Source organism: Gambusia affinis, linkage group LG10, assembly GCF_019740435.1.
Source record: "Gambusia affinis linkage group LG10, SWU_Gaff_1.0, whole genome shotgun sequence".
Taxonomy (NCBI): Eukaryota; Metazoa; Chordata; class Actinopteri; order Cyprinodontiformes; family Poeciliidae; genus Gambusia; species Gambusia affinis.
This window is the reverse complement of record NC_057877.1, coordinates 23,820,195-23,837,793: the sequence shown is the minus strand read 5'-3', so window position 1 is coordinate 23,837,793 and position 17,599 is coordinate 23,820,195. Positions and strand designations below refer to the sequence as shown.

General features: G+C 34.8%; 2 protein-coding genes across 15 annotated transcripts in view; both read left to right on the top strand.

The window, feature by feature from the left end:
* Positions 1 to 1,977: 1,977 nt before the first annotated feature.
* On the top strand, positions 1,978 to 6,280 carry zgc:101100 (uncharacterized protein LOC445169 homolog). 2 transcript variants are annotated; one of them, XM_044130552.1, is made up of 4 exons: positions 1,978 to 2,109; positions 3,251 to 3,426; positions 4,212 to 4,387; positions 5,481 to 6,280. In XM_044130552.1, the coding sequence occupies exons 2-4, from the start codon at positions 3,258 to 3,260 to the stop codon at positions 5,952 to 5,954; spliced, it is 819 nt and encodes a 272-aa protein (XP_043986487.1). In that variant the 5' UTR covers positions 1,978 to 2,109; positions 3,251 to 3,257; the 3' UTR covers positions 5,955 to 6,280. The 2 variants fall into 2 exon arrangements, with proteins under 2 accessions (XP_043986487.1, XP_043986488.1); XM_044130553.1 differs by lacking the exon at positions 1,978 to 2,109 and having other exon boundaries at positions 3,149 to 3,426.
* Positions 6,281 to 10,053: 3,773 nt separating this feature from the next.
* Positions 10,054 to 17,599, top strand: part of csnk1g2b (casein kinase 1, gamma 2b) — a 43,955-nt gene continuing 36,409 nt past the window's right edge. For 4 of the 13 annotated variants that reach the window (XM_044130551.1, XM_044130547.1, XM_044130549.1 and 1 more), the window contains exons 1-2: positions 10,054 to 10,185; positions 16,668 to 17,416. In XM_044130551.1, coding sequence (XP_043986486.1) covers positions 17,195 to 17,416 — 222 coding nt within the window. In that variant the 5' untranslated portion in view covers positions 10,054 to 10,185; positions 16,668 to 17,194. The other 9 variants (XM_044130548.1, XM_044130539.1, XM_044130541.1 and 6 more) reach the window with 9 other exon arrangements.

Here is a 17,599-nt window from a genome sequence, read left to right as displayed (position 1 = left end):
AAAATAGCAATAATATGCTATGTAAAATATCTTATTATTGCTATTTTATAAAAAAAAAATATATGTAAAATAGCAATATTCTACATATTATTGCTATTTTATATGTTATTACTATGTAAGATTACAATAATATGTTATCTTATATAGAATAATGATCATCTTGCTGAGTCCAAGGGTCAAAAGGTCAATTCTGACTAGCTTTTTGGTGTCTTAATCATACTTGAGTTTTTCAAAATAAAGCTACAGTATGTAACCTTTATAAAAAATATAATTTTTTGCACATTTGTTGAGACTGCCACTACGTTATGGCATTATGGTTTAAGACAGATAATTTGTGGAAAACTCAAGGTCCTCTGCTTTTTTCACCCGCGCGAACTAGAAACAACAAATCAAAGGTAGGAGGCGGGTCTTAGCGCTGTAAATCACCACTCCATGCTGCACACCCTGCCATGAATGCTCAGGCTAGTTAGCATAACCACAATAAACAGTTTTCCTGTTGTTTCTCCACCATTAGCACATTTACCAAAGAGTACATGAGGTTGATTGACACACTAAGACCCTCCTCTTCAGATGGACAGCCATGTCCTGGTGGGTTTCTGTTAATGCACTCTCTTTCCGTTTTAACAGGATAGTGAAATATTTAAAGCTTGAAATATTGTTTTACAACTTAACTGAGCTTTAAAGGTCTCCATAGGTTTCTCACTGACCTTTCTGCTGTGTTCTTTGATCTTCATGATGCTGTTTGCTCATAAATACTCTCTAAAGCCCCCGGAGCCCTTCACAGAACAGCTGTATTCATACTCAGATTAAATTACAAGCAGGTGGACTTTATTGGGTTAAGAGGCCTTTTTCATTCAACTGATTGCATTGAATATTAATTAAAGGTAAAAGGGGAAAGCAAAAACAGGCCGTAGTTTTCAGATTTTTACTTTTTAACAAAATGAGAGGAAAAGTGAAAGAAATTGCTTAAATTTCCATCAGTAGTACATTACATTAACAAATCTACTTGGATTTTATTACCGGTTCATTCTCCGTGCAAATAATCTGATAAAATGTTGCGGAAAGACTTATGCTTGGGGTTCAAATGTTGATTATACCCACAGCAACAGCAGCTGTATACACAAAATTAGTTACTTTTATGCTGAAGATCAAGTTTTTGTCAGATGTGAAACTTTTTATGCTACAAACAATTTTGTATGCAAGTCAAAAAGTTCCAATTTTTTATGTATTCTGTTAAAATGTTGCAGAAAATATGATGTTTGGGGTTTGCATGCATTACCAATGCAGCTATAGACAATTTTAGAAAGAGGTGCTGCATAGAAAAATTTTAAAAAGCATCTTACTTTCTGAATAATTCATTCTACAAATAAAATATCCTGACACGTAAAACTGAAATTTTTACGTCAGTTTTACGTGTACGTAAAACTGACGTTTACGTAGTACGAAAGAATCGTACTTTTTCTCCAAATTAACATGAATTTTAATTTGGAGAAAAAGTACGATTCTTTCGATTTCTCGTATAATCTGGAGTATTTCCTGCAGGATTTTGAGGAATTGCTCTTGCTAGCTCAGATTAACTTCTCATTGTGACAGTTCATTGGGAAAATATGGTGGCTGTTAGCAAAACAAACCCCCCCATCAGGGAGGCGCAGCGGCTGGGGGGCAGTCAGCAGCAGCGCTATGAGAGAACGGAGAGGACAATCAAAGGCTGTTATTTTAATCTGTCCTGCCTCAGAGATTAGCCCTCCACATTGTCTCAATTGTTTTAACTGGGGAGGGAATGAAACGTTTTCTTATTGGGCGATCCTTGGCATAAATCTCTCAAGTTCAATAGTTTCAAAAAACTTGAGCTCCCAGCTGCCCCCCTCTCTTCCCTCATCCCACCTAATCCCAGCTAATACCTTCCTTTTCATTGGCTAATGGCTGAGGGGAGCCTGGGTGAAGGCGTCTTAAATAGTCCGGGGTGAGAATGGTTTCAGGGAAGGAGATTCATGAAGCTGCAGGAAAAGGAGCTGCTGCTGCCTGAGGATTTATTTGGGCCTGAATTGGACTGGAGGCTGACTTCTGACTGGAGGAACTCGACTGATCCAAACACAGTCTGGATCTCAGGTAATCTGGTGCTGAATGGTGGGACAGTAATCCAGCTAAATCTGATGTAACCATAATTAAAATCAAATGTTTTCACATTTATATTATGTTTATTCATTTATAAATAGTACAACATTTCATTATTCTTTTAAGAGAAGAGATGCATGGTACCAGTTATAGCAAAATATGATACTTTCTACAGATTGGTGTAATCAAGTGTGACTTAACAGATTATGATTTGAAGAAAAGCCAGTTTAGTAAAGTGAAAATGAGTTTGGAAAAATGTTTGAATAAGTTAAACCTTTCTAAAAACTCCTATTACTACTACGACAGTAATATTAATAATGATGCTGTAACTACATTTTGTTTTTGAAAGACCGATAGGGCTTGTTGTTAACATATGTTTAACCTATTTATAATTTTTTAAGTTAGTTTTATGTGTGACACATCATAAGCATTTTTAGCCCCATATCTTTGTTTCTATTTTCCAAGTTGTCGTTTTGAGTTTTGTTTTGTTATTAATTCATAAATGTCTACAATCTAGTGTAAAACAAACTGAAACTATAATTTCATGTCTTTTACATGAAGATGCATAATAGATGCATTATGTCAAAAAAAATATTTAATTGCTGCTGATACTGATTATGCTAAACGCCCATCTTCCTGGCATAAATCTCTTTTAGCACTTCAGCCACTATGTGCACCAGGACTCCATCTAACTGTCCAAATATCTTATCAATACCAACATAATTAATGCATGACACATCAAATATAAAATATTTTTAGATTTTTTTTATCCATTACAATATTGCACGAACACATATTGAGATGACAAATGTTATTTAATATTTTCTGTAGCTCTAAAATGTATATAAAAAGCATACACTGTGAAAGCAAGTTGCTGTTTTTTATCATAAATCTTTGTGGTCCTCTGTGTTTATTTTTTGTTATATTTCTGCCATTAATTAGTTATTTACTCACTGACAACTGGAGTTTGATCAAATGAGAACGATGTTAATCAAAGAAATGCAGCAAAAATTATCCAGATTTATTTCCACATTCTTGCCAAATACCATTATTTAAGTATTTTAAGCGTTTTTATGTGCTTCACGTGTAAAATAAAGTTGCTATATAATCAGAATAACTTCCTTTGTTGATGTAGAGTCGCGATGAACTCCCTAAGTTTCTACGGAACCACGGGCAGTGGCGTGTATCCCGTCCGCGGTGTGAACTCGGTGCTGTTCGACTTCCGCCACCAGGTGGCGCAGCAGTACCAGGCTTACCCCGCTGCTGCAGCTCCGGCGGCGCACACCTTCTCTGTGGCGGAAAGGCTCGCAGGTGGGTCATCAGGTCCGGACAAAAACAAACATTTCAGGAAAAAGTTCACTGAAGGTTTCAAGTCATCACCACTGATAAAAATACAGAAAAAAAACCCTGATTTTAAATGTCAATCCTCAGTTGAGACCTCTATTAAAAATGAGGATTTAGCCTAAATTGAGTATTAATAATAGCTAATCTAAAGTAGCAAAGAAGATTAAATTACTATAAAGATATGGAGGTAGGTAGAATAGCCAAAAGTAAGAGAAGCCCTAGTTTAACTTATTTTTATAGAAGTTATAATGAACTTCTTGAGTAACTTTTTTTTCACTTGAGTAACTTTATAATAAAGTTACTCAAGTGAAAGTAAAAAGTAGAGATCCAAGATTTGGTGAAAAGGCTACTCAACTGATCAAAACATCAATCATTTAATATTTAAAATCACATTATTCGACAGACCAAAATATAAAGTTATCTGAAAATATTTGTATACTAAAGACCAAAATTAAAATAATTCATGAAATAAACAAAATCATGCAAAAAAAAAACAAAACATTTTTTCCAAATCAGTTTATTCACATAAAAACTTCAGGTTTGTGTTTGTGTCTGGTGATGTTTTGATTAAAACAAACTTTTATTTACTCAGTGAAGTTTCTCACAGTGGGTCGAGAATCCAGAAATTTTACTCAACAGTAGCGGTACTTCATGATAAAGTGACTTAGGTGAAGGTCTAACGTAATAAAAGTAGAAGTATCTGAGTAAGTGTAACTGAACTCATGAGGCCTGTTGGTGTTTTGTCCTGTCAGAGCTGATCCTGGAGGCTCGCTATGGCAACCAGCAGAAGCAGCGACGCAGCCGCACCGCATTCACAGTGCCGCAGCTGCAGGCTCTGGAGGAAGCCTTCCAGCAGACACAGTACCCGGATGTCAGCATGAGGGAGAGGCTGGCCATGTGCATCAACCTGCCTGAGGCGCGCATTCAGGTGGCACCACCTTAACGTGACTCGTGTCACTGTGCAAAAGTCCTGAGTCATTCCCCGTTTTCTTACATTTCAGTGTAACTTTCTGGGTCTAATCAGTTCTGAAAGCTTCCTGGAAATCCTTCTGTTTTATGTTTAACACCTGAAAAATGTTAGAAGAATGTTTTGGTTTTGATGTTTGTTTGAGTCCTTAAACTCGGACATTTGAATCATTCAGGTATAAAAAGTCTGACATACTTAAAATGAAGATCAGATAGATAGATAGATAGATAGATAGATAGATAGATAGATAGATAGATAGATAGATAGATAGATAGATAGATAGATAGATAGATAGATAGATAGATAGATAGATAGATAGATAGATAGATAGATAGATAGATATTATCAAATATTATGTCTTTCATATTTGATATAAAGTTAACTTAAACAAAAATGAGTCAGTGGAACAAATTTGAATACTTTATCATTTCTTAAAAAAATCCTAAAACTTATGTTGAACTTAAAACAACAGAGTTATTGCTTCAAAAATTTATTTCTGAGTTACTTTAATTAATGGGAATGAGTTACCACAATATTTTCTTAGCTTTAAATTCTTTCAACTTATTTCTGTTGTTAAGATGCACTGTTAGGTTTTACAGTATACAGATAACATAAAACTAAGCAAATAAACAGATTTAAATTACTTAGGGGGACAATTGCAAGCACACTCAGGGCTGGCCAATAAATCAATAATAACCTATATCAGGGTAGATGCATGATCAATATTAATAGATAATTTGTCTGCTAGAATATTCAATCATTTCACTGAAGTCCGATCCAGAAGAAAAGCTTTAACCACTCAATTTCTCTCAGCTTGCTAAGCTGGGGTCAACTAACGCACTCTCTCTGGTTACCTAGCAACTCACTGTCCTATGGTTACCTAGCAACAACTTATGCCGTGCAAGTTGTTAGGCAACTGTTAGGCATAAGTCCAATGTTCCGCCATTGTGCCTAATAACTGCTTAAAATTGACATTGACTGACATTTTAATCACTAATTTTGTCCTAAGTGTAAATATTCTCTCTCTCTCTCTCTCTGCTGGTTTTTTGTGCAGGTGTGGTTCAAAAACAGGAGGGCAAAGTACCGTAAAGGCCAGAGAAGCTCCTCTCTTCCACGGGATTCCTGTCGGGACGAAACTCTGCAGAGCAGCAAAAAGTTACCGGAGGAAGTGAAGACAGAAGACAAACAGGACGTCATCACATCGCCCGCTGAAAGCCAAGCCTCTTCCCGTTTCTGTCCTCCGTTCATTCCCACTGTGGATAAAAACCAGGCTGCTAACTCTGACATGTCGCGGTTTGCTCCTTCACTGCCGTCCGCGCCGCTTCTCTCCTTCTCGGCTGCAGATCGTTTCTGTCGCCCGCCTCAGCAGCCGCTTCTGTCCGCTGACTTTCCACTTCCTCCGTTGTTCTGGCCGCTCATTCAGCAGCACTTCTCCACCTCAGGGAATCCTTCATCTGCTACCAAAAATGGCAGCCTCGCTCTTCAGACTAATTGCTCCACTAAAGCGTTGGGCCACCCTGACCTGTAGCATTCAAACCCTCTGAACTCGCCTTGAATTTGATCCATTTCACCTTGAAATTGCCATCCAATCTTCACTCAGACTGGATGAAGAACATCTGTGAACATAATCTGTTATGTCTTGCAACAGATTCTCATTTGGATTTAAGCCTGGACTTTGACTAGAACAGGGGTGTCCAAACTTTTTACACTGAGGACCAAACTCCCCAAGCTGAAAGTATCCGGGGGGCCAAAATTTTACTTTATTTTTATTTCCACAATTAAAAACGCAGAAATATTATTGTGAATGCTTTCTCTTTTACCTGCACAACAACAAATAAAACATGTAATATTTTACATTTGCCTCAATGTTTACAGTTATTTAAAATATTGGCCTTATTACTTTCCATTTTTTAAAACAATAAAATGTTTTTAGTTTATTCCCAGAGACGAAAGTAAGAATTTTCCTTTACAATCTTTGCTGTATTTAGGCTAATATAATGGAATGGGTGTGCCAAAATCTGATTTTGAATAAAAACATGCTGGAGGTTCATGGCACAACTAATAATAATAATAATAATAATAATAATAATAATAATAATAATAATAATAATAATAATAATAATGAGGTCAACTCAAGAAAAATTCTTTGTTGAACTTAATATCTTCTATTTAAGAAGATATAAACGTGGCACAGAAAATCTCATCCTAAAAAAATTCCAAAACGTTTTGGATTGCTAAATTTGTGCTGTTCTTGAACTGCAGTAAGGGGCCACACAAAATTAACACAAGGCCACACATGGCCCACGGGCCGCATTTTGGACACCCCTGGACTAGGCCATTGCAGCAAATGCATCTACTTTGACTTAAATTATTCCTTTGTTACGCTGGCTGTATTTTTAGACCAGATGTCTGCAACCTGAGCCTCTAGAGCCTCCGCAAGTACCTATTTAGCTCTTTGCTAACTGAGGAGTTTAAATATAAATACAACTGCAGGTTTTAGCATATTTTTATGAAATTATTTTATTGAACTTCCACAATCGAATGGTACTAAAAGTACCAGAAATATATTTTTCTTGTGGTCATTAGAAACTATTTGCTTTTTTTTTTAAACTCAGTTTTTATGTTTTCACAATGTAAAGCACTTTGAACTGCCTTGTTGTTGAAATGTGCTATAAAAATAAACTTAACTGACTGATTTTCCTCAAATATCAATTGTATCCATACGCATTCAAAACTTTTGTTTTCTCTGTTTAAAATCTAAAAATAGAAATACAATTTTAGTTATTCAAAAACAATAAATTTCCTCTGTCAAAAATCTAAAGTTTTGTTTTTTAAAGATCATGTATGGCTCTAGTAAAATGTATTTAGCTGGTTTGAAAGCCAGAATATCTCTTTGGATCATAACGGTTGCAGATCTCTATTGATTTCATTTTGGGGTGTCAGAGTGAAAAGCTAGCTTAATGTCACTTCTCTTTCACTTCTCTTTGTGTGTGTAAAGATTAAATATTTTTTACAATGCAAATTTTACTCACTGTGTTTTTGTCATAAGTCAAGATAAGCTTGATGTAATTTACTTTTACTTACACGTATTAACTTGGGACTCTTAGTTTCCGTTTATTTTAGCCAACAGCTAAAAATATTTCAGTGGTGTGTAATACGGTTTCAAATGATGTGAAAATGTTTTAGAAAGGCTTACTTTTAAGTGACTCAGTGCTGCAGCATGAAGGCATAAAATTAAACAAATCCACCTCTTCTCTGTTTTTTTAAGCTTTGTGAGTCTTAGCAGTACTGATAGTAAAACTGGTTTCAGCATGCTAAAACAAACCTCTGCAGTTTGTTTTGACAAACTCAACTAACTGTTGCCACGTGAGAAAATCTACTTCTGAAATATATTATTTTAAAAGGTAAGATTAGGCTGATCATTGTCACAATAACAATGCAAGACAATATCATAAATTATCAAGATATGACAGGATTTCTTATTTCAATAAATAAGAAACATGGTTCATTAAAAAAATTAAAAAAAATCTGAAAATATGCATGCATGTTTAAAAAAATAACAAGATGGAAAAATTATTCAAGGGATGAACAAACTTATTGTTTAGATGAATACACTAAAAACATATTTTGTGCATATTTTTGTGCATCACAAAAATAAGTTTTTAATTATTTCTCTAAATATACACCATTTAAATTAAACTCTAATATTATCACAATAGTTTTTTTACTTCATGTTTCCATTCATTCGTATTCCTTTGATGCGTGGCATTAAAAGCACAAATTTACCAACTAAACCCAACCAGTTTAGAGCAGCTCCTGCGTATTCCAGATCTTTTTTCGTATTCTCCAAACCAGTTGAGTTAGTTTGCTTGCGTAACGTCGTGCAGAGAGAATAAGCGTGACGCTGCGCAGCTGAGGCTTAAAGAGACCACAGTGAAATCGTACCGACGCTGAAGTTAGCGTCCGATTTGAAGCTTCCGACTCAGCACTTGTGTAAAGGGAGATTTCGCCTTTTCGAGCCTAGCTCGAAATCTGAACTATTTAAGATGGTAAGACATGAGCTGAATTGTTTTACACTAAATGCAGAATCTTTAAAACAATGTTTGTGGTTCTTTAAACTATTATCCTAGTTGGAAATCAAAATAAAAACATAAATATTTAATACTTTTTGGTGTTTTTGAATTAAAATCTGCTTGAATTATCTGCTTAGAGACAAATAGACAAGTCAAATCTTCACAGCTCATAGATGATGATGTTTTTATTCCTTAATGAATCAAACTGCGTCATTAAGCCATTTTGTTTTGAGGCTTACCTTTCTTGTCTTTAAGACTATTGTCAAGTCAGCAGGTATTTATGTCAGGATAGTTTTAGGCGTAACATTTCTTTAACATAAATATTGTTCTAATTTTCTGAGAAACTGAATTTTGACTTTTCAGTAAGACAAAAGAAAGCAATTATGTTTAACCAAACATAAATGAAAGCCTGAAATATATAAATCTGTGTGAAACTGTTAGCTTTTTCAGTTTGAAGTAAATTACTAATATAAATTATGTTTTCTAATTTGCAGTGATGTGCCAGAGAGCTTTGTATTCTAGTCACTTTTTATTGTAAAACAAAATAAAATAAAAAAATCAAATTCAAAAATAGTTTATGTATCCAAAAGAGAAATTAAATGTTGCAATTTAATTTCTCTTTTAGATACATTTAATTTCTCTTTTGTATACATAAAATATGCTTTATTTATCTTTTGCATAAAGTATGCTGCCATAACTAATCTCATCTACATCTCTTCAAAATGTCATTGTGGACGGTGATGCTGTGACCCGGAAGAATCTCCAGCAGCAGTCAGTCTTAGCAATATGTCCTGATCACCATCAGTTGTTGCTAAGAACTGCTAATCTACCTCATTTGCTTTTGCTACTCCTCTTTAAATCTCCACGTTGTCTTATGGTTATACAGCTGGGGCTGGTGGAATGATCCTAACCCATTGTGATCAATGGAAGAGATGGATGAGTTTTGGGTGGTAGTTCGGGAATTATTTGAGCTTTGTAGATGCTAATTAGGAGCCCCAAGTTATAAAATCAATAATGTTACCATTGATGTATTTTTGACAACTATCCAAAACTTAAGGAGTAAAAGAAAAAAATCTTCTAGTTGGACAGCACCTAAAATCAGAGGGAATAAATGTCCAAACATTCAACACCTCAATCAAACCAAATTATGAAGAAAAATGTACAAAACACCAAATCAGATCTAACAGAGCTAGATTTATATGTTTATAAAATCAATTTAAAGTTGTAGTTGTACCAAATATAAGTAAATATATTTTTGGGAATTGGACTATACAAATGAAGTTATAAAAATAGAAATTATACTTCTATTTTAAGTCCTCTGTACCATTGTCTCATGCCTCATGTGATGTCATCAGAGGCGTGTTTTTGGAAGGCTATATTGAACAGTGAATCAGAAATGATGTACAAAAAAATAGCAAAACCATTAAAAAAATCTGCCACGGCATGTTCTTTTACAGATGTCAAGCTAAATTGAATTCGAGTTGGGTGTATTTTGTAGAAAATCTGGTCTGGCTAGCTTTAAATCGGGTGGAATAGTCCTTTACCAAATAGGAAACTAAAAATCAGACACCAACTTCATCGCTGTGAAATCATAGCAACTTGGGGACAAGAGGAGCTAAACGGGAAAGAAGCCAACGATCGAACAACCATGACTTCGACTGGGTTTCGATAGCTGAAAATTACAAGGTAACACGCTGTATTTTGACGACTAAAGTTGTTTTATGGAGGGCGAGTGTTTTGTGACCCAGTGTCTCCGTTTGTGAGCGTTCCGGTTCGGCGTTCCGTGAGCTAGTTTGCTAAAATGTCTCTGAGATCCAGGCTGCGCCGCTTGGTGAGCAGTTTCGGCTGGTAGGATTAAGGAGTTGCCCGGTAGTGCTGTGGGTAAGATCCGTAGCCGAAGTTTGAGCCGTGAAACTACATTTTCAGGTGAATAAATTGTTTCTTTTTTAGTTTCTTAACGTTTCCACAGTATCTTGTCGTATTTCTCGCGACGTCGTTTGGGACGTTGTTATTTTTCAGTTATAAAGCATTAACTAACTAGCTCGGTAGCATTGGGGATGTCAGTCAATGAATATTTTATGCCCCCTCTTGCTTCTATTTGATCAGTTTGGTCACTAACATTTAGGTAAGCTGTGGTGGTTTTCCTAAGTTGTTATCAGCGTAGCTAACGTAAGAAGGTTAGCTGTTTTCTATTTTTTTTTTACAGACGTTGGGCCAAAATTCACGGTGTTTTTGTGGTTGCTAGCTCTTCTTAGCCCTTTTCGTATGTTAAAAAATTATGTAAACATTAAAAATAAACGACATTACCACAATAACAAAGAATTGCTGCTGAAATTATATGTCGTAGACTACAGTTTCGTAGTAAGAAATTATCAGCGACTGAGCGATTTGAAGCTAACCATTTAGCATCGTACTATCTGGCCTTGTCCGTGGTTAACGCTAGGTTTTCGTATCGGTGAAGCCTCACTTGTTGTTTTTGAGATATTTTTAAAGTACAGTTTTCTGTTATTATGGAGTTTCTAAAGCTGGTGTCGAGAGTAAAGTCAAGCATTTGGGATTACGTGAAGCTAAAGCTAAATGACAGCTGTTAGACGCGCTTCGGAAGCTTGTTAGCCATTAGCTTCCCTAAACATTCGCTAAAAGGCCAGTGTGTATGTTAGTAAAAATGTTAGCAAAATGTTCAAAATATATGTCAAAAACATTTCAAATGAGATGTTATTAGAATAACTTCTCTTCTCGCTTGTATGTAGGAGAAAGAAGGGGAAAGTTGCAGCATATTAGGATAAGAAATAATCTTGTTTTATGTCCCTCGGTTTATAATAAACACTTGTGACTCAAAAATAAACGTTCACCGCATAATTTGCGTTGTTTTATTTCAGAATTTTCTTTTTCGATTGTAGAAGTAAATTTTTCAGCAAATATTAATTGAGTTTTATACATTTTCGTGGTTTGAATACATATTAACTGTGTTATTATCTAGATCTACAACAGTGTGTAGTTGGATTTAAAAACTTTAAAGTCTTTCTGCCCAACCATCCATCAGTCCAATGGACTTTACATTTTTCCATTCATCCATCATTTATGTTTTCCTTCCTTCCTGGTTTTTGCAAGTTCCTTATTTAAAGCAGATGCTAGTCTATGCTGTAGTGCTAAGTCGATTTCCAATGTGAGTATTGATACATATTAAGGCCTATTTGATGTTCTAACTATTAAATTGCACAATTATAAGGATTTGTAGAGGTTGGCTTAAGTATTTGTAGATTTTAGTTATTTTTGGACAAACGTATTATGTTTGAGCTATTGTTTGCTCAGGTCTTCAGATACGTTTTGAATAAATTGAATTTTGTTTTCTTTGTGCTTTATATAGGTACCGTCAAACATTTCCTGACCTATGATTTGATTGAAAAAGCAATCGTATTTATCTCAATAGGATTGCTTTGTGTCTTTTGTGTTAAATTTGAACAACTTGAGTTTTGAGTGTTGGCTTTATGCTTTCTACAGGGATTCTCAAAACTCTGACCCACAATAGAAAGCATTTTTGGAGATGTGGGCACAGTAGTTACTATCGCAAATCAAGGAACTGGAATCAAAACCATTGCTGCAAACTCACTGAAGGTAGCAAACATAATACCATCGTCATGCAAAAGAAAATCCTGGTGTTTAGTACCAACTGGATCCTCTTTGTTTACATAAGTAGTACATTGCTAGCATCATCTTCAACAGAGTTATGTCAAAACAAATAATTCACTCTGAGGGATCTTTTATAAAACATTAAAATAATAAAAATATTGTGCATCGACTAAAAAATCAGCCAGTTAAAGCATTTAAAAATTTATACAAATCACAAAATCCCACCCCCTCAAAATGTTCTGCAAATATATCAATAATCAGCATAATTTGATGTGTTTTAAATTTATATTAAATTCATAATCGTAAGATGCAGAAATGGGAATAATAATGACATTTTCTTCACTTTAATCTTTCATTTTATGTTGGCATCAAAACGGCCACTTCTATCTGGAAACCTGTAGCAGATTATAGTTTTTAGAAGAGAAACTCGTCTCACCAGGTCAGACCTCAAAGAAAGTATCAGTCAGTATCAGCCAAGAGAAACTTTTATTTATTATTTTTTGCTATGTTTGTAATAAAAATGTAACATTTGCTCACTAAAACATGGCCAGTAATACGTAAAATAACAGTATATCACGATGAAACCTGGGCAATTTTAGGTTATGATTATATTTGTTAAATCCAGACATCTTGGATTGAGACCTTCAAGTTGTCTAAGGTCTATAAAATAAGCTAGTTATTCAAATTGCTTTGAATGCATTGGAAGGAACCTGTTTCAGAGCTTTTTTTTATTATTAGAAAAATAAACATCCATTCAAAATGTTAATTGTTAGCTCCCTCCACACACAAACAAACTTCAGCAATCAACAAACAATAATGGCAAATATGAGCTCATTGTTAGACTTTATCACCAAGATGTTGGCAACCGTGTGATCATTGATACTGTTGTACTTATATTTATCATCTTAGAAATTATATTCTGTGTACCTGACCAGATTGGTTGAAAATAATCTTAACTTTAGTCACTGTTTCTAAATTGTGGTTTGGAGATTAATCAATTAATCGTCTTTATTTTCAGAAATGGTTTTTCATTGCTGCAGACATTAAATCGCTGATCTAACATATTTTAATCACCTGGTTATCAAAGCTGTGCGATTCATCTCCCGTAATGACCAGAAACAGAAGTAATGAGGCAGACACATTTTACATGTGACAAGTTATTACAATCTTTACAGTTTTGCCAATAATCTCTAAACATTTCCTAAAGTATGATTTAAAAAAAAAAAAATCCTGTTATTTATCAAGTTCTTTACAGATATAAACAGCGTTACCAGCAGTTTCCTTTTTGACTCAGTGTCTGCGCTGATTATAAACTGTCTTTATCTTACCATGTGGCTTTTTATGTGTGTTTTTTTTAGATGAGATCTGCAAGACTAGATCTAAAACCAAGAATAAGTTAATCCAATGTGTCCAATTGTTTCTAAAAGCAATTCTTCTGCCAGCCTAGAAAGCTTCTCTACCATTTGCTCCTCTGTGTCATTTTTATTGTCACTTTACTAAATCAGATTAGTTGAACATTTTATTACTCTATTTTTCATTTCACATGAACTTAATTGCTCTCATTAAAGTGCATTATTCATTCTTTTTGAGCATCCCCTCAATCCATTCGATATCTTATTTTGAAATGATAAACGGGGATTATTCTATTGCAGTTATGTAAAATAATCATCTGCATAACGATCATCTTTATATCATCTGGTTTATTTTGATTTGAAATTAGCTCTTTTTCATTTTTTTAAATTCCTCTTATCAATCGATCGTGTGACCAGATTAGGTATTTTCATCTTACTTCCTTCTGCAAGTATCAGTCGTGTGTTACACAACAAGGAAGACATGGCAGGGTAATGACTGATGGCACGCAGGGCTGAGAGTCCTTTCTGTTCCCCAGGTGTGAAAACGGCAGCAATAAAGAACTGTTGACCTTCACAGGTTTGCTGTGGACGTTTCTGTGAATCCTTAAAACATTTCAGGCTTCAGTAATCCTACTAATTACAATAAAACAAGGTGCCATATTTGATTTGGAGTTTGACAAACTGTGGCGTTGTTTACTGGAGGGCTTACTTTTTGTCTCCCAGATGTAACTGAGTTACCCGTAGACTAGACGGTTTCCGAATGCATCAAATTGGACGGTTTCCTGTGATGCAAATTATGTAAAGAAATGAGGCATTACATCAGTCATTGATCTGTGTAAGTGCCTTTCGGTAGAGAAGAGTTGCTGGCCGTAGCTTTTGCGTGCATTACCTGCGCTCCTTATCAGCAAAAGCATCTAGGATCATAGACACAGTGGAGCTAGTGATGTGATCTGAATACTGTTACCTACAGAAATCTGGAAAAAGATGGTTGAGATTAATATTGCAACTTCCTGCTCTAACTTGTTAGAGCTCATCTAAAAATGTTTGCACTTTTTTATCAATGTTCAAGTGCAAATTTGTATTTTTATTTTCACAATTTGGACTCCAAAGAACTCATTTTGAATAACTTAGAATGTTACCTGAGAGTGAAAATGTTTCTTAGTCGTCAAAATGAAAGTATTATCTATTTTTGTGAGTTGCACATGTTATATGGAATTTTACTGAATAGACTTTAATTGGGTAAAAAAAATCAGTTTGATGTTCTGTGGAATATTTTAGCTTGTATTGATTGCTTTATTGAATTTGCTTTGCACCAGTAAGCACTAAGCTCTTATTTCAGCAGTAGTACAAAGCAGCCACAGTCAGCATAATTTGATATTGAAGTAAAAGGTTTTTTTATTTTTTTATTATTATTATTCCTGAAAAAATGACCTGAACGACTTAAGAACTGGTCATTGTTAACCAGATTTTCATGTGTTTTGTAGTAATTTATAATTTGTGTTTTAGGTTAAAAAAAATTTTCCCCTTACTTCTTAATTTAAAGTTATTCAATTTAATAAAATGTGCTTATATTGAATGAATCAATACATCAAAATGGATTTCTATATCACCTTTCATTAGAATGTGGAGCCTTTAAAGGTGAAAAGCAGAACCAATTTCCCTGCAAATGGCAAACAAAGTAGACATGGGCTCTTGAGATTCTCACCTTGAGTAATAATTGTACTACTTCACATTAGTATGTTAGTAACAGAATAATTTTACCTCAATGATTTTTGTTAAAAATCAATGCCAACCACCTCTTAGTTTAAAAGCAGTAGTTTCTGTACAGCTTCACATTAACATATATGATTTATGTTGGTCTTTCAGTATCCAGATATAGACTATTCACACATTTTATTTCTTAAGGTAAGTTTTAAGAGGTCATAGGTTTCTAGCAAAATGTGATCTGTAGCCCCAACCTATAGTCTATAGTTTGTGTCCAGGATGTGTGGGGTTTGCAGAGAACAAGACGGCAAGTCTGAAGGAGCATTTTTAGCAACTTTTAAGCATAATTCTAAAAAAAAAAGAAAGAAAAAATCAATATATGTGTATGTGTACTGAAAAAATATTTTTTTAAAGATTTTTAGGAACTGGTGAAAATTTGTAAAATTAAATGAAAATTAAATTTTACAAATTTAATTTTGTAAAATTAAATTTGTATTTAATTTTACATAATAAATAATATATATTTAATATATATTTATTATGTAAATATATTATTATATTTACATAATAAATATATTATTATATTTACATAATAAATATATATATTATGTAAATATATATATTTACATAATGTATTTTTTAATTAAAAAAATTTACAAGCATGATGTTGGGAAACTTCTCTCATCCAAAGTGTTCAACATTAGTAAATGTAAATATAACAATTAGTAATATAACATTTATAATACGAGTGTGAAATTAGAGGTAATTTAAATCTAAAATAAATAAAAAGAGCAAGCAAATACAGTAAAAAAAAATTAATAAGTGGTTATCCAAAGCTTAAAACCTCGCCCCAAAAATATACGTCCATTAAAAAAAACTCAATAAAAATATTTCCTTAATTCAAAAATAAACGGTATTGCAAATTTACCAAAAAAAATAACATCCTTAAATATTTAAAAGATGCGTCTTTGGTTTACATTTAAAAACTGGAACAGTTTCAGCCTTCCTGGGCTCCTCGGGGACACGAGGGACCCTCGGAGGCGGGGGGTTGTTGTAAGTTGTGACGCCATCGTACGCTTTAGTGACAGCTGACGTACTGGGAAACGGTTTCATGTAGATCTCATTCACCAGAACTTTAATGCCCCAGGAATGTAGGCATGTTTGCATGGCTCACTGAAAATTTGCCTCACAAACTAAACGGTGGGGATTTTTCTTTTTTCATCTCACTAAAAGTTATGCGTCAACCTGCTGATGGGGAAAAATGCAAATGCTTATACTTTCCAGTTTCATGTGATCGGTGAAAAGTATGTATAGAAGCAATGGATTATTTTCTTTTTTTCATTTTTTAAAGGGAGATTAATAACTTTGAGTTCAGATAACCTTTACGTTTAAGCCACTTATAATGACGTGGGCTGTTGCAAGCTCTTAAAAACATTTTCTCAATCTATAAACTGACTAGTCTGTGTTTTGTTTTTTTTTCAGACAGGCTGCCATCAGTCCCAGCTGTTTCCGTTTTGCTGTTCCTTGGACCTTTGGGTTGAGTCCAGTCGTAGCCGTGCAACATGGAGCGTCTCCACTGCGTGAATGAAGGCTGACCAGAAGGAAGGCGGCGCTCCAAATGACGTTCCCAAGTGGCCTTGTGGAAGCAGTAGCTACGCGTTGGAGTGCTTTTTCATGATTACCGTTGTATGTGCGTCAGCGGGAGCAGCTTAGCAAAACCCGACATTTTCATCGGGCCGAGGAATGAGACTGGAGTCAAGAAATCCACAAGAAAGAAGCTCCTGTTTATAACCAACATTCTCAAAAAAGCTGTATGATTGACACACAGGCCACTTCAGCTGCTGTGTCGGCTTGTTTAAGTGTGCGCGGGATTTTTTAACAGCAACGCCTCTCCTCTGTTCTGTGATATCTGTCTCCCTCTTTAAAGCACTCTCCATTACTGTTGTTGGAGTTTCTATGGTTTGCATGGCTGGAGAATAACCGTGGAGAGGCCAGGGTATCACAAGCTTATGGATTTTGATAAGAGAGGGGGCAAAGGAGAGACAGAGGAAAGCAAAAAGATGTCTAAGTCGACGGCCAACAGGACTGGCGGCAGGGGTACAGGGACCAATTCTGGAGTTCTAATGGTTGGTCCGAACTTTCGTGTGGGCAAAAAAATCGGCTGCGGTAACTTTGGAGAACTGAGGTTGGGCAAAAACCTCTACACTAATGAATATGTGGCCATCAAATTGGTAAGTGCTCAACTTTTGAAACTTTCCAGTCAGTTGCTGTTGTCCTGTCTGCATAGTTTGCATCCAATGTTACAAATGCTTCTTTGCTAATTTTATTAGCCTGAAAGTGGTTTTGATTTTAAAATGCAGCAGTTTTTAAGTGACGCAGAGAAACAGGAAGTGAATAGAGTCCGTCTTTTTCCC

What these genes read in the sequence shown, in the direction of transcription:
- zgc:101100 (XM_044130552.1), top strand. Translation starts at nt 3,258, where the DNA reads ATGAACTCCCTAAGTTTCTACGGAACCACGGGCAGTGGCGTGTATCCC. An exon ending in TGTGGCGGAAAGGCTCGCAG is followed by an intron (nt 3,427 to 4,211) that starts GTGGGTCATCAG and finishes TTGTCCTGTCAG; the next exon opens with AGCTGATCCTGGAGGCTCGC. An exon ending in TGCCTGAGGCGCGCATTCAG is followed by an intron (nt 4,388 to 5,480) that starts GTGGCACCACCT and finishes TTTTTTGTGCAG; the next exon opens with GTGTGGTTCAAAAACAGGAG.